We start from the raw sequence: 27,621 nt of genomic DNA on the forward strand, positions 1-27,621 counted from the left end.
TGCAGTGGACTTTGGGCCAGGCTCTGGTCCTCGTCCTCTCTAGCAGCTGACCTCAAGCAGAACCCCAAAAAGAGGGCAAGGAGATCAGACACCGAGAGGGAGAGTTGGATGAGTGGGCTTAATGCTATTGGGAAACAATTTGGTTCCATTTCATTGGGTGGTTGGGATAGTTTTTGTTTTTTTCTTAAAGCAAAATCTTGAAGTCAGTTCATAAATCTCTTTAGGGGAAAAAAAAAAAACAACCGATCAGACACGCACTGGGAATGAATCCAACGAAAACTTACTGACCACGACAATGTGACTTCCAACAGGCTTTTAAGATGGATTAACAGACTGGCCGCTGCATTTGAAATATGGGCTAATGCTTACCCTGGGAAATGTATGCACATCGTCTTCTGGAGGGCTAAAAGGCACCGCACAGATAAAACACAGAGGGATTTTGATTCACACCTGCACTGGCACAACCCGGTGCTGGACAACAGCTCCACACCGCAAGGAGTAGGGTCCACAAGGAGCCCCAAAAAACCATGAAGCTGCAGGAATATCTAACCAACATTGCTGACTCCTGTACAAACCCAGAGAGATCCGGGCAGCCCCCAAAACACACCACAAAGGGATGCACAGCCCTGCCCGGGCTGCAGCACAGTGTGAAGTGGAAAATGAAGGGCCGTGTTTTGCACTGTAGCGTCCAGGGAAAACCCATGATGCTGATGACATTGAGAACGTGCCCCTCTCCATCAGGCTCTGAATTCCCAAGCCCCTGCTCTAACCTGGGTCCTTTTGGCTGATGGAGCTGCCCGGGTACAACAACAAGTTCCCCCCCTTTGGAGCAAGCTGGATGGATGCTGGTAAAACACTGCAGTGCTTTATCAGCATCATCCGTCACGGCGCTGCCGCCCTTCCCTACTCACGTCAACACTCGGTGATGGATAAATGAAATGCAAGAAATGGGAAAACACTCACTGAATCCTGATTTGGTTTTTCTCCTCTTAGAGAGAAAAAAAAAAAGGAAAAGGAAAGGAAAGAGGGATGGAGGCCAAATGCACCTGGCCAGCCCAAAGGGACAAGAGTGTGCTGAAAGGCAGAAGGACCATTAGAGACCGGCTGGAACAGCAGGGAGAGCCCGAGTGGGCGCGAGGAGCTGCACACAGGGCGAGGAGAAGTTTACCTAAGGTCCAGGGCAGCTCGGGAGTCTTCACACCTGGGCACGGCAACTGTCACAACCCAACGCAACTACCCCCGGGCGTGGAGAAATAAGGGTGAAAAGAAGAGCACATACACACACACAGAGACGGAAAGAAAAAAAAATAACAGGGAAATTAAAATCGAGTCAAAAAGAAACACAAAATAAAACAAAGAAAAAAAAACTCCAAAAGAAAAAGCATATACCGGCTCTTGAAATCAATTTTTTAAAAAACTTAAATAAATAAACCAAACCGTATATCCAGATAACGAAAACTAAACATGGAGACAGCGGCGTGAGGAGGTGGGCAGTGTGAGGAGGAGGTACCTGTACATGGGGACGGTGACGGTGCGCTCGTAGTACTGCCAGGTGGAGTGCAGGTCTGTCCGGGACAGGTTGGTGGCGTAAAACCTCCAAGCCGCCTGTGGAGGAGATGGGTGGGATGGAGGATGCTGGCACAGCTGGAGGTGCCCTTGGTGTGATAAACATCAGCCAACTCCAGTTTTGCCCCTTGTCTGTGGGACAGGTCCAACATTTTGCCCTCTCCTTGATTTGATATGTGACAAATCTGGGGTGCTACCATGACACAGCTGATCTCAAAAGGCTGTGGGTACCGGGCACTCGCTGTCAGGAGGAGGTCGGGTACCAGACACGTGCTGCTGCACATTAGGAAGTTAAAAAAATGCGAAGAGAGGAGCAGAAGAATGTAAAGTGACTCTCATTTCAAATCTCCGAGATAGACACCAAGGCCAGCCTTCTGTGCAGACATCTGTTATCATGAAGAAAATGCTCCCAATTGTAACTTTATATCAGTATAAATATTCTCTTTAAAAAAAAATAAAAAATTGGTGAAAACAGACTGTCCTAGTGTGTTTGTCTCACTGCACTGGGCTGGGTTTCGTTCCTTTTCTCCCCCAGATTGCCTACCACATATGCTATTTTCCCATGGCTGACTTCCTGGCATTTATCCCCAGACAAGACCAGCCACCAGCTGCTGTCTCACACCTTACACACACAGCCCCATTTTTCTCCTCTCCTGCTTCTAAACATCCATTAAGACCCCAAAATCAGGAATATACAACCTGTCCATGGTCCTAACCTGAATCAGGCCCGCTGCTGGGTTCCGCCTCTTCTCAAAGTGTTTTTGCCGATGCTGCTCTTGAACCTTCAGAGCAAACCCTGAGCCTAAAATGCCCTGGGGAAAAGGATGAAGAAGTGCAGTTAGTGCAGCATTAGGTAAGCTCTAACCGAGAAGTAGCAGCCAGCTTTCCCTCCAAAGGCTTGTTCTGTTTCCTTTTTTGCTTCAAATGCATGGGGGAAGGAAGGAGCAGCCCTAATCTGAAGCATCGCTAAAAGGGAACTTTGCTGGTGCTGGCTGAAATGGCTGCTTTTACCAAAGCACCTCCAACCAGCTGACAGAATATGAAACAGCCACACCATGCTGGCAAATTATCCTCATTGGGGAAAATCAGATCCATGCAACCCACTGAAACACACTGCGAAAGGGACGGGAGTAATTTGCTGAAATGGCACAGCCACCCCTAGGAACAGCAGCAGAAATACGGTTTCACTTCAGTAAACATTTTCCATCTCATTTGTGCAGAACCACATCCAGATTTTCCATCTCATTTGCTCGTAGGCACGGTGCCTGCGCTGTGGCTTTTCAGATGGGGTTTCCCCTCTTCTCCTTCTCTGTTTGACTCAAAAACAACAGCTGGGAGGTTTTGGGGTGCATTAACCCATGGGATGGAGCTGTTGGGTTGCCAGCAGCCCCAGGGGAAGAGCAGCCTCTACTCACGGCCGGGAGGGCGAAGAAGGAGACACCGATGAGGGTGAAGGTCGCCGCCAACAGCCGCCCGTTCCAGGTCTGGGGGTATTTGTCCCCGTAGCCGATGGTGGTGAGGGTGATCTGGGGAAGGAGAGCACCCCTCAAGTCACACAGATCTTTACTGAGCAGAAAGCAAAGCCACCAAAATTCCCCGATAACAGAGCGGATGGTGAGGGCTGGGGTCCCTGTGCACCCTGAGCAGACAAAACGTGGGGTGCAGCAGAGCCAGCTCGCCTCCAGCACGTCTCGGCAGACAGCAGCAGGGATATTTGCATGCATAAAGAGCTGGTGCTGTTTATTCCTCTTCTTCCCAGCAGTGTTTATTAGCCAGCCTACCCTTCCAATTTAAAAACAGCACATTAGCCAACAGGATGAAGTATGGCTGCTTCCTACAACCTAATTTAGGGATATTTTCCCTCTCCTTGGTATTATTGTAATGCACCAAGAGATGCTGGCAAGCTGGTGTGTGTGTGTTTTGGGGAAGGAGCTGAGAGACGAGATGGAGACAAAGAATCCCCTGAGATTCAAACTGCAGGAAAAGGTGATTTTTCTGCTTCACAAATGGAAAATTCCAGGCATCCCCTTATGCTGCAGAAAGGATTTGGAGAGCCTGAGACCTGCAGGACAAGGCAGGAAGGGATGGCCTGATGAGGGACCATATTTTTGGAGATTTCTGCCTGAAGGACCCCGAGGGTCCCCATCCCATAGACAGAGGTGTCCCCAGGGATGGCAGAGCCCCTGCACCTCGATAATGTGCCATTGCAAACCTCGTGCGTTTAACTTGGAGCAAAATCACTTGCAAACAAATGGAAGTATGATCCCAAAGCACTGTTTAATGGGACCCACTAAAAGCCCTATCAATTAGATGCCATTTTGACAAAGCGTTTAGTAAAATGCATCTATGTGGCTATTCCGCACTGAAACACCGAGTTGAAGCAATGTTCTCTCCTTAATCGCTGCAAAGTTGGGGTTTAAATTTTTATAGTTTACGTAAACAACTACGAGGATTTGGAACCACCAAGGTGAGACTAGGAGACAACCTCTGAATGTGAAATTTGACTTTTTTTGTCCTTCTCTTAGCATCTGTCTATACTGGACCTGTGAGTTGGACAATGACAAAACCTGTTCATTTTAATGAAGCTGAAATTTCACCCTAAGATGGTCAGAATCGACACAGTTTGGTGCACTTCCACGTCCTAAAATAAGGAATGAAGTGGGTACTCCCCTCCAAGGGGCTCTCCCAGCCTGGGAAGCAGGAGGGAGAGATCTGCACGTGGCTTTCCCCAGGCTGAGCTCTGATCCAGGCTGTCAATTTTCCCTCATTGTTTATTTTCTAGTTATGTCAAATTGGGCTTTGTGTTTATTTTCTGTCACAACCAAGGGGCTTGAAAAGCAATTTACTGCCTTAACAGTGTTTCTTCCCCTTTGTCGAAAGAGAGGAGCTGCTTGATCAGCCGATTCCTCCCCAAGCCTGTTACTGGGATTTGATCAGATCTGGGATTTTCATTACATGCTTTGTAATCAAGGCCAAACCAGCACTGCGGTGTCGGAGCAGAGCAACAATAATGCAAGAAGATTAGAACGTCATTAATTCTCTCTTTGTTAATGGGGTAATCCAATAATTCCCACGCGTACACAGAGCAAACTAAAAGTATTGCCCTTTCCTCTTTTGTCAGCAAAGATTTGCAAAGGGAACGTTTTCGGCACTCGAGCCTTTCTGGTACTTAGGCCGCATTAATTTCATAAAATATAGCCCGGCGCGTTTACCAGCACGCTGCCCGAGCACAATTATGAATAATGAAAAGGCGGCAATATGATATTTCTCAAAATGATGATTGAAGCCCCCAGTAGTGTGGGGTCTTTATTAGATCTGCCTCTATTGTCGTGCTGGAGTTGAGGCCTGTGGCTGAGAAGTGCACGAGTTGCCTCCTGCCCTGCAGCTAATTCAAGAAACGCGATCCCATAGCATTTTCTACCAGCTTTATTTAAGGAATTTAGCTAAATGCAGTAGCCTGAAGCCATTTAATAAAAATGTTAACTAAGCAGCCTGTAAGTCGATTCCTCACATAAGTGATAGAAGATGGAGGGTTAATGGACATTTTATTTTAATAACCAGCAACTGCTCTATGAAAATTACTTACCAGACCCCACCAGAGTGCATCTGCGTATGTATCAAAGTGCTCATTTTCTCCTTTCTCGGCCAAGTATACCAGGAAAGAGGCCAGAATGAGGCACAGGAAGCCAATATACCAGGCAGTAATCAGCTCCTGCAAGATCATTAAGGGACAGAATAGAATAATTGCAATCCTGGTGTGCATCTCCGAAAGCCGAGTTACTTGCTTGCGGTTGGCCTCAGAGCTGAACTTTCTCTGCATTTGTGTGTGTTTAGGCTTTGGCTGGAGATCTGAAGCGCCAATTTTTAATGTAGTGCAGAACGGAGAGGTCTGAGATGGGACCACGTGCTGGTGGTGGCCCCGCAGCGCACACGGGGTGACCCCCACCCCGAAGGCCTTGTCATCTAAACACACCCAGCAAAAGGAGAGGGAAAGGGCACATTCGTTGCTCCATTATTTAAATATTTGGAACAGAAATGAGTATACAAAAAAAAATATTTCCCCTGACCACACTGAGAAGAGGGCATAAATTGAAATGCGAGCCCCAAATCCCTGAGGACTCTGCGTAGCGCATGTCCCTTCTGCTACCTGGGGAGGAGCTGCAAGGCTCTGCTCCAATAATATCTGTGTATAATATCCCCCAGTGCCGGGGAAGTTTTAATTTGTAATTCACAGGATTGATAATTTTTGGTTGAAGTTAATACAAGGCTAGACAAAAGAGACCCACAGATTCCCTGTGACTTTTACAGAATTTTGGTTAACTTCGCTAAGCTTTCTAAGAGAAAAAAAGTGCAGAAAACAGGAGAAATGTCATAAATCTATCAGGAGAAAACATAAAAGAATCACCATGGATGGGTTCTGTGGTTGGTGTGTGGCCTCATGTTGGGAAGAGGAACCTGTCACTATTATAACCATGTTTGCTAGAGGCTGCTGTTTGCAGGGCGTGCTTTCAGAAGCACATCCTCTTTGAAGTGGGCATCGTAGACTAAACAGCTGCAACAACACCTGTGCTTAACGAGGCTGCTGGCTAATTGCTAACTCTATGAAATGAGATAAATGTGCAGGTGGCCACCGTGGTCAAGATATTCCTTGCAAACACCTAAACGTCCCTCCCATCTCTCTCCTGCTGATCAGAGGGCTGCATCAGACCTCGTGTCTCTGTGCACTGCTCTCCATGTACCTGCATGGTGCTCCCCCAAGCCTGGGAGATGTCTGGGGTTGGGAACCAAACGGAGACAGTGTCCCTGGTGGGGGAAGTGTGAAGAGTGGCAGTGTCCTTGCTCACCTTGCTGTGCGCGTAGACCACGGAGCCCAGCAGCTTCCAGGTGCCGCCGCGCCGGTCCATGCGGATCATGCGCAGGATCTGCAGGAACCTCAAGCTCCTGAGCGCCGAGGTGGCAAAGACGTTCCCTTGGGACCCCGCCGCCAGCACGGCGATGGACGCGATCAGCACCATGATGTCTGCAGGAAAAGAGGGCATCAAAAGCTGAAGAAGTGCTGCTGAGCCACTACCAAGCGGGGTGGCGCGCATCTACTGCCGCTGGCAGCAGAAGTTTGTGCATTTTGATATGGTTCAGTGCTAAATTGGGCTAAGTTCCTGCAAGGTACATGCCTTTTTTATTTTTATATTTTTATTTTATATATTTTATATTAATACAGCTGCCTTTTACACTGCGCTGTCTGGAGATGTGAACTCCCCCTGTCTAAATAGGGTGTGAAAATCCCCAGGTTCACCGTAGCAATCCTAGGGTGCTCCCAGAAAGAGAAAGTCCAAGAAAGAGGCCAAGAAAAGAAGCCTTGCTCTACATATCCCAAACCCAAGGATCCTGAAAGCCTCCCTCTATTAATTACATCTCATAATTCCCTTGTGAGGCAGCTCAACGGCAAAAGGGAAGGCAAAGTGAGACAGGGAGAGTTGTGATGACTTAGGAGTGACTTGATGTTGGGGTTGGACCCTGGACCATGGGACCCCAGCTCCTACACTCAGCTTCTCCTGGCTAAGTCCCCTCTTCACCCCACACCAACACCTACAGGCAGCTGTCAGGGATTCTTGGGGTACCAGGGCAATGGGATGGCTCCCAGCTCTACAGAAAATAGGGCAGCCTCACGTACAATAAGAACACCGTACAAACAAGCTCTTTTAAAAACCCCTTTAGTTTAGGAAATCCCATGCAGGGCTTACCGATGACGCAGAAAGGCTTGCGGGCAAATTTTAACCTCCCCCTCCAGCCCCGGTACCGGCAGCAGCAGCCAGCTGCCCAGATCCTCACAAAGTACTCGACCCCAAACACCACGATGGTGACGATTTCCTGCGGGGAAAACAATGCTGTTAGCCTAGAATGAAGTGTGGTGAAGAGCATGCTCCAGAATTAATGACAAATCCACAGCCTGAACCCTACAGACCCCAGGAATGATAACACAAAAAAAGGTAAAATTTCAGTTTCTTTTTAAATTATTATTTATTATTTAATTTTACTCCTGAGTGCCCTGATGCAGATTTCTCCTTTTCCTATTTCTTAGCTGTGGGTCCCAATAGATGCTGGCTCACAAGTGACAGCATAAGTTCTTGCCTAAGTTAAAAAGTCCCAACCTCATTTTTTGTGCTTTTGACTTTGTTTTAACATGCTATGGACCACTTCGTTCGCAAATCCCAACTTACCAGAATGTAAAGGGCCCCTTCTGAGCTGTTCTGGTACTCATCGATGGTTGAAAAGACAGACAGCACCAGGCAGGAGAAAACTAGTAGGAAACTACAGAACACAAACATAAAAAATAATAAGAATTACAAAAATAAAAAATAAAAATAGAGGGCGAGAGAGAATGTCACTCTTCTGAGCAGGAATTTTTTGCACTTTTAAATGTTTTCCTATAGGAGCATTTACCATGCTGCTACAACACTGTCCCTCCTTGCAAGGAGGCTTCTCGTGGGCTCTGGGGTGACAAGAGGTGGCAGTAACGAGGCCACAGGGCTTGTGTTTGGGCAGCAGGGGAGAACCGAGGTGCAAAGACAACACGAAATCCCTCATTCTGTGAACTAGAAGGGCTGTGTGGGAGGATGTGCTGGACTGGTCCCAGTTAGGCCAGTGCCAACCCAGTTCCCCTTCCAGCACGGGGTTGTGATAACCTCTGAGATCATTTTCCCATTGTGTCAGCTCTTACTGCACCCTGCTTTCAGCAAGCACAAGACAAGCAGGGAAGAACTCTTTTTCTTTTCTTTTTTCTTTTTTTTTCTTTTTTTTTTAAAAAAAAAAAAAAACTCTTTACTGACACAAACAGCTGGCAACCTTTCAGATTTAATTCAGCTGGGGGCTTTCCTAGCATCTCTTGCCCATAGATTACCCAAAACCAAGGATTTAACAGACATAAACATCAAATAAAATGCACTTAACCTCCCACTGATGTGCTGCAAGCCCAGTGCCACCACAGGCTGTCCCAGCAGCAGCCCCAGCAGTGCCACCCCCAGTCCCCACCACCATTCCCAGCTCTGTCCCCATCGAGCTGCCCATGCCACAAACAACAAAAGGCAGCGGATGAGTGACAGGAACTCGACCCTCTTCTGACATTTGATGCCCAGCTCTGCAGCTCCGGAGGTGTCCTGGCATCTGCTCACGGCCAGAGAAGGCTTCCACCAGCCCGTGCTGCCCACTGCTTACTCAAACAAAAAGAAGGGAAATTAATTTCCTGACGATCGATTTGCTGATACAATGAAGTAGGCCAGCGCAGGGAGGAACCGAGAGCTGCATTCTTTAAAAGCATTAAATAATTCATCTGTCTGGCTTTGCCTCGCATTCCTACAAACTGGATTTCAAATATTCATAAGGCACGGTTCAGCTGGTGGGCGCAGCTCCTTTGTGTAAAGCAAAGGAGTTTCACGCCGCCAGGTCATGCTTGTGGCTTTGCAATGGCCATTAACATCAGGGTAACGAGTGAAAGCAGGGGGATTTGCAGTATTTATTCCAACCACAGGCAGGGCTAAAACAGGGAGGGAAGGGACCTTCAGAGCCATCTCCGCAAGGGCTGAGCTTTGTCAGCACCGAGCCCCATTCAGCACATACCAGGTAAGGAAATTCCCCAATTTCTCCCTGCAGATTTTCTCTGCTCCAGGCTGGTACTTGGGGACTTGGAACAACCCCCAGAGTGTAAGGAAATGTCCCCTGAAATCCCAGTCCTGATGGCCCCTGATGTCACCTGTCTCACCCAGGGAGGTTTTTGTAAACTGCTGGTACGGAGGGAGGGAGCTGCAAATGGGTCAGGCAGCCCCGCACTCGGGCTGGCCCAGATTTTGTTGCAAACTCCTACGCTGGGGTGAGAAACAAATGAATAATCAATGAGAGAAGAAAAGGAAAATAAAAATACATCATGGAAAAAGAAGGAAAAGGAAAATCCTGCATACTCTGCTTGAAGAAGTAGGACACTGTGGATGTATTTTTGTGACTGAACACCACAATAAAATGCCCAGGGAGGTGCTGAAAGTGAAGTGCTGATATCAGCACTTCAGACTTGCACACCCTGGTTTGCTAAGGTGGGCCAGCAGCTCTCCCATCCCATGCACTTTGCCTCAGGCCCGATGGGGATGTTCAGCCAGCGGGTAAGGAACAGTCCTGCCACCAAGGGATGCAGGCACTGGTTCATCACGGGGTGAGCTGCACAAGCATCCCAAAATAGCTCTGGGGTGATGCACAACTGCTCTGCTCCACCCTGCGGTCCACACACCTCTAGGTGACTTTAAAAGAGGCCTAAAAATGAAATATTTTTGCAAGGAAACTGCGTTTGTGGGGTTGGGTCTGCATGGAGCTGCATCCACACCAGAGGTGGGGTGCATCCTCCAAACCCCCATGGAGGGGGAGCAGCGAGGCATAGGAAGGCTGATTGCTTTAATTTCACCTAATCTGCCCAGACAGCACAGGACAAGGGCTCCAGATAATAATAGATAGCTAGGGAAAGGGAAACAGGCCAATAAATAGCAGAGAGGTTGGGATGAATCTAATTTTTAAAGCTACATATCTAATCAAAGCAAATCATGTCTGCAGCCTGACTCTGGGTAATGTTAATGTGCAATAAGGAACGTTAATTATGTCCCGCCTAATGATTTCCACGTTAAAGATGCCAATTCTGCTTAGAGCTTTGGAGGAGACGATGTCCTCCTCCCGAGCAGACGGGAGCAGGGCCCTGCACGGCTGGGGCTGGCTCTGAGAAAAATCTTGCAGCTAATAGTGATAAACCCAAAGTCCTCCAAAGTCTGGCTTCGCAGCCAAAGGTTTGACTTAAAACACCCGTGGCAAGCTTCTTATACAGCTTATAAATCCTGGCACAAAAGCTGCATATCAGTTTCATATCCACTACGTGTCAATAGAAAAAGAACTGAGTGATCTCAACAAATAAATAAATAAATAAATAAATAAAACACAACAACAACAACCATTTAAAATGACTTGAAACAGGAAATTTTCTTCCCTCTCTCTCGTAAAAGTGTATGACCAAATCCTTGTAAGGCTTTTCAGATTAACCACCTAATTTGCCTTCCAAAAGAAAGCCCCTTGGAACCTACACACTCACATCAGATTTAAAAACAATTTTAAAAAATATATATTTTTTTAAATAGGTAGCATTTGCTGACATGCGGGGACTTTGAGCTGCCTCTGGTGGAGCACCAGCAGAATAAATCAGCAGCAGCTGGATGCCTGGACACGATGGGACACAAGGAAGCAGCAGCACAAGCCCCCGTGTTTGCTACATGCTTCACTGCCTTCCCCTGGAAGTGGGAAAATAATTAATGATTTGGTTAATTACAAGAAGCGAAGCTGGAAGGGAGGGAGTGTTTTACTACAGGCAGCTGAAGGCCGCACAATAGAAAATCATTTAAAACGTTTAAAATACTCTAAAATGACTTTGGGGACGTAAACGAGGCATTGATAATTGTGCTAAAATAAAACCAAAATGCTCGTGGGCAATCCGCCTGTAATCCCAGCAATCCATTTGCTGTGGTCTCTGCAAAACGCTGGCTTTCAAGCCTCTAAAACTGGTGTAAATCAGAGGCCACGACAGGCAGCAGTGACAATAAACCAAGGTGAAGAGACTGAGGATAAACAGAGTCTGTAAATCGACTTTTAAGACTCAGAAAGCCCTGTGATCAGAAGTGGAGTGTGCGCTGCTGAATTTGGATCTCCAGTGACTGACCATGCCGTGACTTTCCAAGGGCTAACACCGATGCTGCGTTGCTCCCACCCTTCACCAGGAGCATCCATCATCATCCTTCACGTGAGCGATCCCGCCGTGATTTGCAGCCCAGCTATTCATTTGCGAGGCTAAAATGCCTCGCTCCAGGTTTCCACATCCCTCAATCTCGGCCAAAACCATCTCCCAAGGCGACTTCTGTCACGAGCAGAGCTGAAAATAGAAGCGGGGATCCTGCCTTTCGGTCCTGTGCCTTCGGAAGCGCTCTCCACTCCAAACGCAGCTCTCCGCGGGGGCTCAGCCAAGCCCAGCCAAGATCTTGCTCTCCGCAGGATGAGGCTGGCTGCTCCCTGGGCACCCACGTGGGTAGAAAACATCATTTACGGGTGACACGAAGGCTGGCATTCTCGTGGCGTATGCACTTTTAAATAAATCTTTGGCAAAGGCCTCCCTGGGACAGCGTTAATAGCTCCAGTGCCTTCTCGGAGCGCTGAGATGATGGCTGAACAGCCCTGATAACAGCACCTCGTCTGTACAAAGTCAGAAACTCAGTTAGAAAAAGGGCAGGATTTGGGCTCACACTCCTAAAAGGGCAGGAGTTTTGTGTTTTTCTCCAACGTTCATCACATTTGAAGAGCTGCCACTCGAAAAGCTTCCCCAGCCTCTCCCTCCTGCTTGTAAGGCAAACAGCAGAAACGTCATCGTCTGCCCCGAGAGCCCAAAGCCAGGGAGAGACCCGAGCTGAACCCATGCACTGCAGGAATCTGAGCAGAAAGGGGTTTTGCATGACACATCTTGTCCCTCGTCCAGCGAAGGCTTATGCATCTCCACATTTACAAGCAAGATTGACTGTAAGAGCTTTCCTGGATGGAAGCCTCAAAGAACAAAGCCAGCTGGAGAAGGCGGGTAATGGAGATCGAGATCTGCAGGTTTGCAGCAGGAAAGGGGTTAAAATTTCAGGAATCAGCAGCCTGCTTTATAGGCTCTGATTATTTAACAGTCTCAGGGCACCTCAGCTCAGAATAAAAGCCACGTTAAAAACAATCAACACACACAATTTTCCAGCTCAAACATTCCTCTTTGTCCTCCTCTAACACAAATCACAGGGAAATGCTGGGCTGCGTTGTCTCCCCGCGCCGTGCACGCAGCCTCGGAGGAGCCAGATGTCTGGAGGAAAACCCAAAATATTCATCACGGCCGTGCACCTGCCAGCAGGGCCCGTCCCTGCTGCAGCTCTGCTGGCCTGAGGTTTGCTGTGAAAACTCGGTGGGGAGAAATAAATTTGTGCAGCTCCAGGAAGGGTTTGTGGGACAGAATCCTAAAGACCACGGCACAATTACGGTGCATTAGGAGGTAAATTAACGGTATGAAGTATTGGAGATTTTAGTAATTCTGAAAACGTCCACGCAGGCATTTACTCAGAGCATGTTCATTGATTTTAATGCAAGGGAAAGTTGCTGTCTCATGCAATCCCGGTATTATTCAGATTGAAATCTGAGCACTGCCTATGTTTCGTTCCACAGGGTATTCCCCAAAAAGAGTCTCTGCTTCCTCCCTACCTCTGCGAAATTATTAGCAGTGAGTACAGGAACACAAGCCTTCCGAACGTGACCTTTATCTGTGTATGGCGATTAAGTTATCTCTGCTTTTACAAAGCAAAGCCCTGCTATTCTGTACTACCTCAAGGAAAAAAAAAAAAAAAAAAAAAGGGAAATTAAAAAAGCCAAGGGCTACACTGCGTGGTTTCAGCATGCAGGCATAAAAAAAAATCCCCTTGCTGACCTGGGCAAGTCACTTGACCTGACTTAACTGCGCTCTCAAATTGGGTTAAAAGCAAGATGTCCCTGCAAAATGTAATGCTGCATCTCATCTAAACATTCCTCGAGGGAATGGGGTATACAAAAATAGGCTCTGGTCTAATTGCAGATAGGAAGATTGTCTCAAAATGTGCAGGGCTGGTTCCTGCTGCAGACAGGAATAGTAGCCAGTTTTTCAAAGGTCTGTCCCAGAATCAGCTATTCAGCTGAGCCCGAGGTTCCCTGCCTGCGAAGGACAAGCTGTGTCTCTGAGCATCTTGAGCTTTCTTCTCCCATCTCTGGCTTTGCGCTGCTTTTACAGCCAGCAGAATTAAAGCTCCTCAAAGTCCATTAAGAGGAAAAAGTAAAAGGACAGCAGCCAGTTTGGGAGCTCTGGATCCGTGTCGCTTCCCCATGTCAGCAGGATAGCGTGCTCCTCCCTGGTGCCTTTCACATCCATAAAACAAACCCAGACCTCCAGAGGGCTCAGGCTTACAAGGGCAGTGCTCTTTACCCCTAAAAACTGCTGAAACAGACAGTTACGCCTTAGGGATGATGGGAGGGAAGAGCATCAGAGCAACTGCCTGTCAAGCTCCGTGAAACTTCTCTGCTATCACAACTGTGCTGGGTCCCCCGGAGCCGCAGCCCCTCACAGCCCTTCTCCATCCATCTCCCCGCTACACCAGCGAGTGGCTTCCCGGGGTTGCAGCCAGATTTCCCAAGCTTTTGCAGGGCAGCAGGCAGAAAGGCCTTAATCCCCTTCTTTCTTAACACGAAGCCTCCCATAAACTTGAACAACTCCAATATTTTGTGTGCCTTCAGCCCTCCACACCCCCAGGGAAATTGGCCAAGGCTGGGGGGATCTGCGTGCGCAGCGCACTCAAGTTCGGCATGAGGGATTCCCCAAAACCCTGTGTAGCATCAATGGGAAAAAGAGGGATGATGAGCATCTTCCCCCATTCCCTGCAGTGCAGATGCTCACAGACCAGCGCCGTTTAGGGCCACCCTTCCCATGCCCACAGCCACGAAGGGGCTGGGCAGGAGCAGCCGCGTGCCAGCAGTGGCCCCAGCACCACCCCGCCGTGCGCACCAAGCGCTCTCGCTATTTTTGTCCTAGTTCCTAAGGCAATGAGCCTCATGTGACCGCCCTGTCTGGCTGCTTTCCTCCATTCCCACCTAACATTTGGTGGTGTTGGCCAAATTTCATCGTGTTTGCCAAAGCAGAGCCTTCCTCTCCGCTGGGCAGCAGCGAGGAGAAGGATGCACGAGCTTGGCAAAGCCCCAGAGCCCGGCTCACCCAGAAAAGGAGTGGTTTTGTTCCCTCTCCTTATTTCCCGGTGCCAGTAAACACAACAATAAATAGCAAGCTGCAGGAGGCAGATGATTGTGTGGTGAAAGGTGGAAAAATCTAAAAATGATTTAAAACAGGGAGGGGAAGAGAGGACTGTGGGTTATGGTCCCTGAGGAGGAGGAGATGCTCAGCCGGTGAAAGGCAGCAGAGACAGGAGGTTTTCCTGCCCACCCTGCTCCAGGTGATGCTCTGGTCCCTCCTTGCCAAGGTCCCCAGACCCAGCCCGATGTGGGATCCTGCCAGTTCCCACTCCAGGATGGGCTGGAAGCAAGTCCAGCACCACAGGGACCAGACCCGTGGTCTTTGAAAGCTCCCAAGTCGCAGGGACACATGAACGCTGAGGAGGGATTATCTCGCTGCCATTTCAACGCGCCGGTAAATCAAAGTCGATGGAAGCCATATGCTCTGCTGGGAAGCATCCATCTCGTTGCCAAGGAAACATCTTTCCCATTTAAAATGGCAGGCAAAGGCTGGAGAAAAACCTGCTTTTAACCCGCTTTTCTCAGGCATGCTCCAAGCCCCCAGGCACCACCTCAGACTGCTGCTCCCAGGAGAGCTGCAGCAGCTCTGGAGCAGGGCACGGGGCCTCTCCCACCCACCCAGAGGGAATCAGCCCCAGCCTGGCAGCAGCATGACCCTATTTCCAACATCCAGCTCACTCTAAAGGGAGTTCCCATCATTTATTCCCTGGGAATTTTAAGGGATTGCTTGCCTGGGTCATATCAAGCAGCGCTGCAGGTGCATGGCACATATGGTGCCTGGCCAGGCAAGGACGTGCCCTGCAATGGGGCAAGGCACTGCTAAAGCAAGAGAAAAAACCAACAGCAGGGCCACAGCCTGGGCTACTGCTGCCCAGATCCAGCCTTGGACAAAGCACCAGGTACCACCCAACTTCTTACAAGCAGCAATCCCCAGGCAGGGCTCTGAGAAACAGCCAGAAACCCGAGGAACCCATCACTGAGCTTGGGTCTGCAACTGCCTCTGCACCTCCTCGGGGCTTTAAGCAGCATCCACAGTCACTGCCCGGGATGGGGGGGTGGGAAGGGGCACCCCCAGAGCGCAGAGGGCAACCCGTGGTCCAGCATCGTGGAATTCACAGGGGCAAACGCTCTCCAGCCCATTTACGCTAATGCATTTTCCTGTGATGTTGGGTTAGAGAGAAGATAAAGGATAACTACTGGGAAAGAAAACTGAGTATCCTTTTGGAAAATGGTACTTCTGCATATCTACTTCCAACCTCAGCCTCTCTGGATGTTTGTTTTTTAATAAAAAATAAAACACTTGCATTTATTGTAAATCCCACAAGCAGATGAAGTCAACTCCTAAAGTAGGGAAAATGACTATTTTCTGTTCTGATAAGTAGCTGTGTTCTAACAACCTTTGCGATGCAGAACAGAGACATTATTTAATAATTCAAAGCCAAGGAAGGCCTGACGGGACAAGGATACACGCTGAAGTCTCCTTGTCTGGGTGGGAAACGCTTATTGCTGCTGGAGAAGGGAGAGGCTGGGGATGCTGGATGATGCCGCAGGGACCCTGTGCTGCTGAATTCCTCCACATCTCAGCTCCCAGAGGGGAAAATGGGGATAATGACCCCCCCCCAGCACACAGGCACTGCTGTGTTTAAGCCCATGTGTAACTGGAGACACAACCATGGCCAGCAGTGACTAATAAATCCTCCTGGAGTGGAATAAAGCCTGGCACAAAGACACTGCACAGCACACAGCACCAACCGAGGCTTGCACGGAGCAGAGCCAAAAACAGCATCACACACAGCTGCTCAAAGGCAGGAGCAGCGTCCTGCAGCGTGTGACACTGGGGCATGCCCAACACCACGCCGAGGTGCACGTTCCCCCCGTATGACATCTCTGGGCACTCACTACAACACTACAGCCCCTTCCCAGCCTCTCACTTGGCTGCTAACCCATCAGCTGCCACCGCAGCACGACCACTCCAGCAGAGCATCCTCTGCTCCTGCCCAAGCCAGGAAGGAGTCACCTTCACTCGGTGGCTTCATAGCACGTCCGAGACGTGCTGGAACTGCCTGGGAATTATGTCACCATAAATACCCAATGGTCCTTCCACGGTCCCCGCACGCTATGGCGATGAAAAGCACTGAATGGATAATAGCCAGGTAGTATTTTGAGTTACAGCACCACCAGCCTGCTGCTGAGCTCTCCGTCCTGGTTGTGTAACCCAGCCCCGCAGGACCTTTCCCGTAATTACAGGGCCTTTCCCTGCAGTCCCTCAGGGGCCGTATTCTGCATTCATGAGAGGGTGCTCAGAGCTGAGCTTCCTCTTTAGCACATTTTTTCTGTCTTCCCTAGAAACAGCAAGAGGAAGCAGGAGGAAAAAAAAAATAGGTTTAATTAACTTTTGTTTAATTTCTGCTGTGCTTTCAAGTGAACAATAACCGAGCCACCACCTCGCTGCCTGCCCCAGGTTTTGTTCCCCTGGGCCTCGGGGTGCTGGCAGGGCTGGGAACGTGGCACAGGCTTGGGCTCGGCTCCAGATGCTCTTCCCGACTCCCATCACGCAGGGATGTGGCTGCGGGGAGGACGGGCATCCCCGGCCACGAGCGGGGGCTGGCAATCCATTAGCTTAATGAATTTCCCCAGGGTGTTTTTAATAGCAGCTGCTCTGGTGGGGAGAAGGGCCAAAAGAGCAAGGCCGGGTAAGAAGGCAGCTCGTTTTCACCCGACCTATTCAGGCACATTGGTTACCTCACCATACAGTCACTCAAATCATTCCTCCCATACCGAGGCAGATTAAGCCATCACCAGCCTAAAACCATGTCTCAGACCTGCATTTAGTGTTTTGTGTTTTCACAGTTGTGTTTTTTCCTCCTGGGACATCTGATTCACAGACTGAACCCCAGCAGCTCGCCCTGGGCCAGCCGGCACAACTCGAGATGCTCCCACCTCCCACAAACGTTCATCACTCAGGACCTGGAGGGGCAGCTCAGAGGTTTCAAATTATATCAAGATTTCTATTGCAGAAGAGAAAAAAAAACAGTAGGAACAAAAGGTCAGTGTGCGTATTCTCCCTACCCCTCGTTATCTGGTAATCTTAAGAGAGAAGATAAATAAGAATTGCATTAAAAATGTGCAAGAACAATTCAGTGCAAAATTCGATATGGCTGCACGTTGTATCTGACAAATCAGAGAAAGAATTTCCCAACCTCTTTTTTTTTTTTTCTAAGGTCTCTTCCCTTCCTTACAGCAATAGCCATAAGCAAGAAACAGACCACAGCGATGTGCGCCCAGGAGCCACGAGGACCAGACCACGAGGTCACATTAACAGAGCTGCTTCAGCGCCGATACGGATTAAATGCTCTGGTCCCTCTGGCGATGGAGACAGAGCCCTCATGAAGCGCCAGCAATTTAGTTCAAGACGTGACGACATGAGGAGCTGTCCCTCTGGCTCAGGGTGATGGTTAATTGGGTGTGAAGTCAGCTTTGGACGAGCGCTGTCATTAGCCCTTCCTCATACAGAGGCTGGCTTCTTTGCAGCTCCCTGGGGAGCTGTCTGGCAAGGGGCTGTGCTTGTACCCCAAATTCATCCATAAGGCAGCTGTCTGCGAGGCCAACCGAGCAAGCACAGGATGTGTCTGAACAGGGAGACGTTTCTCCATCCCAGGAGAAATGACACAGTGAAATTCCTCCAAGCCTGGCAGCTCCTGCTCTGTCAGTGCCTCGGAGGAGCCCGTCTGCATTTGCCCATGGCACCTCCAGTCTCTGCTGTAACACCAACCGAGAATTACAGCCACAGGGAAATGTCTCACCTCCGCTAAATAAGAAGAAAAACACACCAAAAACCCAAAGGCATCAGCAAATCAACCTCAGGGGAGAAAAGGATGTACAGACCGTGCCTCCCCCTGGGTTAGGAGGCACTGCAGAGCAAGAACTGCTCCAGGGCAGCAGCACACAGTGCTCTGTGCCCCTACAAGCTGTCCTAGAGACCCCAAGATGGACAAACATCCCATAAAAAATTCCTACCCATGCTCCAAGCAGCCATGCTCCTTCAGCCAGGGAAAAAGGGGTCAGCAGCACGCATCTTCCAAGCCATGGAGCCAGTTTTAGGGTTGGTTTTGCTGCTCATTCAAGCCTGGAGTCTTTATATAGAGTCAGGGCAGGATCCAAAAGCGGAAGAGAGACACCCACTCCCATGGAGTGTAACACACACACTGAAATAAATAGCTCCCTGCCGAAGGAGATGACTCAGGAATCTCACTAGTCCTTAAAGCGCAAATCAGTGCTAATAAGCCTCAGGAAACTTGGAGGAAGGCCCAGCAAGGGGGTTACTGGACAGCACATGGCATTTCCAGCTCTTCCAGATGTGTAACAAGAGGAAGGATGAACAGCCACAGAATTAAACCAAAGCCAACACCAAAGCAGTGGCCACACCACCAGCCTGAGGTCTCCTTGCAGCGAACCTGCTTCAAGGGCAAGGGGTGGTCCTCAGCACTGGGGGGAGATTTTGGTTTCCACCATCGCTTCTGGAGATGTTCAGGCTTCACCATATGGCTTGGAGTGGCAGCAGGCAAAGCAGCCTCACTCTGTTTGTCCAGCTATAATGTAGAGGTATTTATATTTAACTCCTTTGCTCTACTCTTGAGTGAAAGACGGAAGGCTCTTACGTCCCTTATTATGTTCCTCAGGCCAGGTAACGAACCTCCGAGCAAGCATAAACTCAATTAACGGCCACTTTGAGACTCCGAGTTGTGTGGAAGCCCATAAACGCGCGGCAGCAAGCCTCCCAGCGCTGTCATTTCGCTGCCACATATAACACCCGACAGCGAGAAAGCCGATAAGCCCAGCTCGCAGCCCTCCGCACGCTGCATTCGTAATGAGCAGCAAGATCACAGCAAGCAGCCAACTGCCCCGCAACGGGGGAGCCTCTCCCAAGGAAGATGCCTTCCTCCTCCCAGCTTAAGTTAACTATGCTGAGCACCTGAATTTATCAGATTTCCCCCTACCACAGGCTGGCCGTGCCTTGGACAGCCTGTCCCAGCCAAACCAACCCCTGCTTTCTTTTGCAAACCCAAGGAGCGCAAAGAGAAACCAAGCCACTAATCCAAAAGCGAATAAAAAAACAGGTAAACAGCATTAAAAAGAAGACTGGAGCAAAGCTAACACTTGCCAGTGGTCCCCCTGCAACTGCTTCACAACTTTCAGCTCTCTCCTGTCCAGTACAGTAAGCTGTTATGGCAGGGACTGGCCTGAAGCACAGAACAGAGCCTCGTAGACTTTATTTCCATTACGGCCACTTGCACACCGCTATAATATTAATAGAGTATTGTTTCCCCCCCCCAGTATTCATTTTAGCTATTATTTGACTGAAGTTTTCCTTTTTCTTTCGCACTGCTTATTAGTTCCCCGAGCGTATCAAGCAGAAGTTGTAACCAACACACCCAGCAGGTGCCCAGACACGAGCCACTGCGTTCCCACAGGAGCCGGAGGAGCGGTGTACGTGAGTCACCTTTGAGTCAGGATTTTTTTTTTTCCTTTTTCCCTGGGCACCATAACAACTTCAGAGTGACAGCGTATCTGTGGCAGCTGCATTAGGATCGCCTGTCCTGCTGCGCTCATCCATTGCGGTGTGCGACAGCAGCTCGGCGATCGCCTCAGCCGAATTTTGTTTCATCGCTGTTACCTCCCCAGGCTGGTGGAGCCACGCAGCAGAAGGCAGGGCTTCCAGGCACATCAGGGTTTGGTTACAAATGCAGCAGCTGTGAGTCCCTGGGAAAGACCGTCCAAAGGCAAAACCTCCTCCAGCCTTGCCCTAAAGAGGCCAGCCACGATGGATGGATGGCATCTGCAGCTGGAGAGGCACTCAGGAAGGAGGGTGTCCAAATGAACACCGACCATCCCACTGGGCACACTCTGAGAGCCTGAACACAGTCAGAGCAGCTTAGAACTACAATCAGCATTAATAAGGCTGGATTATTAGCTGATTTCTCCCAGGTCTTGAGCTGCAGGTCCACAAGTTGACAGGATTTGCTGTAAAGGCTCCTTTCTCAAATCCACTTCTCAATAGTTGCTGGCTAAACGTGGGTCTCAGATGCTGGTCATCCCGTTTTGGTGCAGGTCAGACCCGTCTCTCACCTTCACCTTTCCCTGTCGGGATGTCCACAGCATAGTTCTGGCTCTGAACATCACAGGGTTGTGGCAGGAGGTAGGAGATGCTTAGCACTGCCCCAGCTCACTCCAGTTTTTGGTTTGCAAACTGATGTCAGGCTCTGTCTTCTTTTCTTGTGGTCTGGACTCATCCCACCCAGCCTACACAAGGGAACTTAAATTCCCTCTCCCTTCAAGAAATAGAAAAGGGCATCTCCAGAAGGCTGACGTGCCCAGCTTTGATCTGCATTGAGGCTCCTGTGGGATGGGATGTCCTGCAAGGAGCCCAGAACAAAATATTCCATCCCAGAGACACCCGAGCATCACCAAATTTGAGCTGAAAGCCCACCCCACCCACAATCTCTGGGCAATGTACGATGAAACAAATCACGAGGTTGCTCAGTCACTGGGTTTGCAAAGCCAGGGGTGCTGCACCCAGCAGCCCCAGTGACCCCGATGTAGCTTTAAGTCATCCCCTACAGCAGGGAGGGAGAGGTGAGAAGGTGTCACAGATCTCCCATTCCCCACACATCAGAAAAGGTCGCCCTTTGCCTGACAGCCAACCCACCCAAAAGAAGCCACCAGATGGGGGTTTTACCAACACCAGACAGTCACACACTTTTAAAACGCACATCAGAGGCCAGAGTGATATGAAGACAGATCAGATAAATGGAGGAATGCTCCAATTTCCCTCACTTATTAGTGGTTAGACACTCAAGAAGCCCGGAGGCTGCAATAAAGCAGCTCTCAGCATCCCAGCCGGTGAATTCTGCTCAGGATACTCCAACAGACAGCACGGTGATTAATGCAGTGCTTCGGAATAGATGCACCGACCTCCCCAAACACCTTCACAGCCTGTGTGCCATGGGCCACTGCCCTCACAGCCTGCCCAGAACAGGGCTGGGAGAAGCGCGTGGGAAGCTGAGGGCACCCGGAGCCTCCGTGAGCGGATGGTGCTGCACAGCCTGTTCTTTGTGGGGGAAAAACAACATTTTTCTTTCAGCCTGGGTGGCTGGGCACATCCACCAAGGAGCTGATTTAAATACCTGCTCCTGCGACGGTAGCAGGGCCATCCTTTGCTGTAGGATGTCAGAGCAGGCATCAGTTTAAGCATATGGTGTGAAGGAGCAGCCGTGCCCAGCGCCCTCCTGCACGACCTGGCTTTGCTCGCCACCCAAACCACCTTGCAATACAGCCTCCCTCTAAACGCACTCATAAAACTCATTTAAAACCACCACAATAATTGCATTTTGAAGTGTAGTTAATTCCTTTTTGACCATTTGGGGCCCAAAAGCCACTGCATTATCCTGCAACGTGAACCTCATGGAAAGAAGGGGCTTACCCTGCTCAATGCTGAAGAACTCATCTCTGTGATGCATGGGGGGCATTTCACACAAACAGGGACCAGCTGATGTTTGCACAAAAGCATGCCGTAGACAAAGCTTAATCCTTTGTAGGAATCACTCTCCATCTTCCTCTGCTCTCCTGCATCTACTTGACAGGAGGTCACATATCAGGAAAAGGGACTGGCGCATCTCCCTGCCACCAGAAATTGAAAGAAGAACCTGTCCCTCTTCTGTCCCCAGCCAGAAGTTTGGGCTACCTCAACAAGGATTAACTGGGGCTAAGTATTTGCTGCTTAAATCCCAAATACCAAAATTCTATGCTTTTTATCCTGGAAAGCCCCATTAATGCCTCACTGATGGGCAAACCCTCTGTCCTCCTCCCCCTGCCCCACCAAAAAAATTGCAGAGTCTCACTCCACTATATCCCCACCATCTGCTGAAATGCAAAAAAAAATATATCAAGAAATCTCATCTCCACAAACTGCGTTTTTGTTTATGCAACACCCATCTTCCCTTTAGTTGAGGATTTGGGGCTTCTTTCGGGGTTATTCCTTCTAACAAGAAACAGATTCATCTGTTTGAGGCGTGATATAGCACAGAAAGGAGGTCATCTGGGGGATCGGCTTGTTTTTCGTTTCCATAATGTCAGTGTGGGGTGAACGTGACGGCTGGAACGTGACACATTAAAGCGAGTGAAATCAGGTTGCTCCCACCAAGCTCTGACTAAGCAGCTGGAGAGGAGCTCGTGAGGCACCGCGGCGCAGAGGTCTCCTGGTCCCCAGGATCACCAAACTCCAGAGAGGACAAACCGCATGGATGAGGGCATCAGCAGCAGAGCCCAAAGCCCAGCAGGTCCATTAAACCCAGCACAAATGGGAGATTTAGCAGTGGCATCTTCATCCCACACACATTGGGATGTGGGAAGGGGGACCCAGAAGGTCCCTGCCCAACACTGGTGGATGGGTTTGGTCTGGGGGCTCCGTATCTGCCAGCAAAACCCCTGAGCATGGGTTTGCTGGTGAGAAATAATCTTGAAATTGGGGATGGATAAATGAGATAGCCAAACTAAATTTATTCCTAATTAGTCAATGCCAGAAAACAAATATAAAAAAAATTAAGCGGTGTGAAAAACAAATCAAAACACGTGAGCTGCCTGAAAACCCAAGCCAAGCAGCATTATCTGAGACAGAATCCGCATGAAACAACCATGATAGCTCCTAGAAGGAGCCACAAAAGAGGCCACCTCTGCACCAAGAAACCCCAGACCTTCAGGGAAGCAATTGCACCAAGGCTCTGTCCTCCCAGCGCTGCTGCCACCGCGAGCTGTGCCAGGATGCGGGCAGCACAGAGAGGAGACTCACTGGAGACAGAGGTGGCTTCTGGCTGGGTTAAAAGGGAAGAACAAACAGAATGGGGATGGCACAAGGAAATATTAATAGAATGAGACAGGGAGGAAAGGTTCTTCCCTAATATAACTTAAGTCTTGCTTAATTAGTGAATATTAATTAACTGAATGTACGGTGCACAGTATGCAGATAAAAAATGCACCCCAACTATTTTTAAACACGGTTAAAAGACACATTAAGGTTGTAAATTTAAAGTAGGAAATGCAAGAACCACATTTGCTCTGGGTATACAGCTTTAAAAATGACAAAAAAAAAAAGGCAGGGACAAAAATCACTCAAGTGTGACAGCCCTTCAGACTCAGCACCACTGAGCATGGGACAGGATGCAATAACCAAAGTAAGAGGACTACAAGAACAAAAATCTAAGTTAGAGAAGCAAAACCAAACAATTTTTGCAAGCAAATGCCTCTCCGTGCAGAGAACAAGACCTCAGTGCTGCCGCATCCCTCAAAAAGCCCAGCCTGACATTTCGACAGGGCTCAACTTTTCAAGTTCCAGCTCAACCTTGACCAGAATGAGGCCACGTGCTGCAGCGCTAAGGCTCTGCCAAAATAAATAAATAATAAAATAAAAAATACTGAGAGAAGATGAGAAATACAGGAAAGGCCCAGACTTCCAAGAGCTGGAGTCTGCTTTTCCATTTCCAGCCACACTCAAAATTGGGACCCATCAGGCTCTGATGTTCATGGGGTTGTGCAAAACATCCTATTCACATATATAATTTGTGCACAAATACATGTACCATGGGCAGGTCACCCAGTTGTGTCCGTGTGGGAAGAGCTAAGTATAAAAATGAATCACGGTAAGAAATATAAGACAGTGCTTCTGCTCCCAGGTAATAGCGCCTTTACGGAGGCAGCATCTGAGATGAGACAGAGTTAATGAGTTTGGGGCTGGAGGGGTGGGAACTGCTCTGAATTTCCCAAGAAATGGTGCAAAGGGGGAGGAACAACAACAGAAAGGAGAGAAGGGAAAGAAAACAGATGGATTGGAGCTAGAATACAGCACTAGATCTCAAGGCAGTGCATGAACTCATTTCTCTTGGAGATATTTCCTAAGCCTTCGTACAAGGAAGCCCCACGAGTAGGGAAATGGGGGTGCTGGTGGATGGGGTCACTTGTGATGGGGCTGAGACAGCAGCAGGATGGGGCTCCCCACCCGCAGCCTCCATCAGCGCTCACACAACTGCAGCATGGAAAATAAAAGATAAAGGAGCTTCTGTGGCCAAGGCTGTGGCACAAAATGGGTCCTTGGGCAGGAGGGGACAGCGAGACCAGACCATGAGTGTAGGGCACAGCATCAGGCCGTGGGGACACCAGGGGGAGTCCAGCTCTCCATACAAACTTCATGACCTTGAGCCAGTCCCTTCACTCTTTCACATCTGTGAGCAAGCAGCCACTGGCTTTTTGTCTGTCCTCTGGGTTACAGACTTTTAGGTGCAGAAACCCCCCTGCCAGCCCCATTCAAGCACACACAAAGCTGGCACGGGTGGTTCCAGGCTCATCCAGGCAGCACAAGGGGATAAAGCGATGCTGGGCTTTATCCCGGTGACTTTGGATGATGTTCATCATATCCTCCAGCTCTTTAAATAACGTATTAGTGAACTGCCAAGGCTAACCTCATCATACGGAAAGTTCAGAAGACTGGAATCCACAAAACATCCCGACACACTAAAAAATTAATCGTATCAGTGATGCTTCACAGACCTCGGCACAGTTACCACCTCAGCCCCGGGCACTGCCTCCATTTCCCAGTGGGTGCGTGGCTGGGGGTCAGGGGATGGTTTTGGAGCCCCAAAGTGAGCCAGGGAGGCAGCCTGGCTCCCAGCACATCCCAGACCAGCGGTTTCTAACCAAAGGCAGGGCTCCACGTGGTGGCACAGCGGGTACGAGTGGAGTCACGAGCCCAGGAGAAGATGCAGCTGCTGGGGCTGCGGAGGGCTGCGGATCCATGGGGAGAGCCAAGGGGCACCCCAGCTTGGCAGTCTGTGGTTGTGCTGGAAATGGGGGCTCCAGGGGAAAGCAAGCCCTGGCAGAAAGGGTTTTTTTTTTTTGGGATGCCCCTGCCCCATGAGGATCGCTGGCTGCCCAAGCAAACGGCACTGCAGAGAGCAATGTGGGTCAGGAGTTAAGGCAGCAGCTGGAGAAGCCAAAGATGCTCACAGAGCCCTCGCAGCTGGGGCTACCCCTGCTGCCTGCCATTTGGCTTCCAGCCTCTTCCACTGCTGTTTTTTTGTCACCCCAGTGTCCCCAGGCTGGGCTTTCACCTGTATTTAACAGCATATGGTGCGTGTTATACACAGCATCCCCCGTCCTCAGGGCACAGGCAGGCAGGCGCCCAGCTCACCGGGTGAACGCTCAGCTCAGATTAGGGAGGATTTTGCGACACAAAGCACCTACAACTCCAGAGCATGGCCCCGAGCGTGGAGGATGCTCAGGACTCTTGGTGCTGGACTTTGCGCCCAGCACATCCCCAGCAGAGCTCCGCAGAGGCTCCCTCTCCTCCTTCTCCATTTCCCAGGAGGATGAGCTCGCTGCCAGCACCCCAGCCCCGCTGCAGTGCAGTACCAAGCTCCCCCCTGCACCCAGCCAGCATTTCCCCACCCCGAGTGGTCCCAACCAACACCTCCCTCGGAGGCCTCCACGCACAAAATGGCTGAGGACCAAGAAGCGCATCCCAGCACCTTACCCAAGAACAGCGTTAGCAGCAAATTAAAGGAGAGAAAAACAACAAAAGGCCCCAAAAATCCTCTTGCTGAGGCTGACGGAGGCCCTAGCCAGGATGAAAAGCACGCAGACAAAAAAGCCATCAGCACCAAGGGGACGCCGAGCACCCAAACCTGCACTGTGCCCGTGCCCAGGCCCGCAGAAGAGCCTGGTGGGACCGTGGAAAGTCCCAGAGGGAAGGGAGTTGCAGTAACACAGCGATTTATCTTGACCCTCCCTTCGCAATCCTCTGAACAACGGGAAGTCATCTGCCTTCCTCCTGCAGCAGTGCCTCCAGAGCTGGGCATTTCTCCGCCGAGCGATGGGGGCAAAACCTGGTCATTTCTGGCCAAAAAAAGGGGAGGCAGAGGGGAAAACGGGCACCCTGGGACTGCTCCTTTGTTTACCGCTCCATCTCCGAGCTGAGGAAGCCCCAGACACTGATTTGCATTTCCTTCTAGACACATCTCCAACCCTGCTCCTTCTCCTGGTTGGGGGGGGACAAGAAACACCCCCAGGACCCGGTGCGGGGCTGCAAACCCACCCCCAGCCCCGACCCCTTTGCAGCCACCCAGCAAAGATGGGGCTGGAGGAGAAGGAGATTTGGGAGGGGGGGGGGGGGGGGAGGGAAGGAGAGACAGTGCCTGAGCAGAGCTTTTTGTTCCTCTGCTCGCAGCATTGCTATGGTGATTTCAAGCAAGACGGAGGAGCAATCCCTACCCATCACTCCCGCTGCTCCAGCCCCCCCTGCACCGACCGCATGAGCAGCCCCTTCCCCCGCAAACGGGAGCGGCCGGGGAAGGAGGGGGGGGGCCGGGACCGGTGCATTGCATCTCCCCGGCGGAGCCACCCCCCAGCAATGCAGGGACGGCTTCTCCCCATCCTTTTGCATCGCCTCCCCCCCCCCAGCACCCCACACACCCCTTCCCCAGGCTCTGCCTACCCGAGCTCGGGCACCAGCTGGGGATGCAGCAGCTCCCCGGTGGGGGGGGTCTCAGCCTTTTGCACCCCCCCCCCAGGCTCCCCAAAGAGCATCCCCCCTTTCCCTGCACCCTCTCCGCATCCGCAGCATCCCCCTCTCCCCACGCATTTAATTTAATAGGATGGGGGTAGGCTGCAAGGGCAGCTTTGGGGTCGGGGAATTGGTGAGGGGGGCGCACGGGGGTCGCGCCCCCCACCCTTTTTCTTACTCACACGTATGCGTGGTAAATGAAAGCCCAGCCCCTCGGTCTCTCCAACACGTTGTAGAGGAAATTCTGCAGCTTGCGGTAAAAAGCATTCCTTTTTGGGGGTTTGCCGCTCCCGGATACCCCGGAGCGGGGTTTGCTGAGGATGCTGCCCCGTTTGGTGCTTTCGGAACCGGCGATGAGGAGCGCCCCGTCCCGGCTGGAGTCCGGAGCCCCGGGATCCAAACCCACGAAGCCCACCTTCAGCTTCTTCTCGGCGGCGGGCCCCGGGTAAACGCCTCCGTTACGGGATTTCTGCACCATGGTGGAGGCCGCCCGGGTTGGGGGGGAGCTCCCAGGGGGCTCCCCCGGGGGGCTCCGGCCGCGCTCCCCCTGCGATGCTCTCGGCTCCCGGCGCAGGCGAAGCCGCAGG

General features: G+C 50.4%; 1 protein-coding gene across 18 annotated transcripts in view; it reads right to left on the reverse strand.

Moving 5' to 3' along the window:
- Positions 1 to 27,621, reverse strand: part of KCNQ2 (potassium voltage-gated channel subfamily Q member 2) — a 69,783-nt gene extending 42,162 nt beyond the window's left edge. For 17 of the 18 annotated variants that reach the window (XM_068700461.1, XM_068700455.1, XM_068700462.1 and 14 more), the window contains exons 1-8: positions 27,217 to 27,621; positions 7,785 to 7,875; positions 7,308 to 7,434; positions 6,411 to 6,586; positions 5,153 to 5,278; positions 2,982 to 3,092; positions 2,283 to 2,378; positions 1,511 to 1,605 (exon numbers count right to left, since the gene is read on the reverse strand). In XM_068700461.1, the coding sequence (XP_068556562.1) occupies positions 1,511 to 1,605; positions 2,283 to 2,378; positions 2,982 to 3,092; positions 5,153 to 5,278; positions 6,411 to 6,586; positions 7,308 to 7,434; positions 7,785 to 7,875; positions 27,217 to 27,512 (1,118 nt within the window). In that variant the 5' untranslated portion in view covers positions 27,513 to 27,621. Of the gene's footprint in view, positions 1 to 1,168; positions 1,234 to 1,510; positions 1,606 to 2,282; positions 2,379 to 2,981; positions 3,093 to 5,152; positions 5,279 to 6,410; positions 6,587 to 7,307; positions 7,435 to 7,784; positions 7,876 to 27,216 lie in introns of all 18 variants that reach the window. The other variant, XR_011101881.1, reaches the window with a different exon arrangement.

The sequence above is a fragment of the Anas acuta genome, chromosome 16 (assembly GCF_963932015.1).
Source record: "Anas acuta chromosome 16, bAnaAcu1.1, whole genome shotgun sequence".
In the NCBI taxonomy this organism is placed as follows: Eukaryota; Metazoa; Chordata; class Aves; order Anseriformes; family Anatidae; genus Anas; species Anas acuta.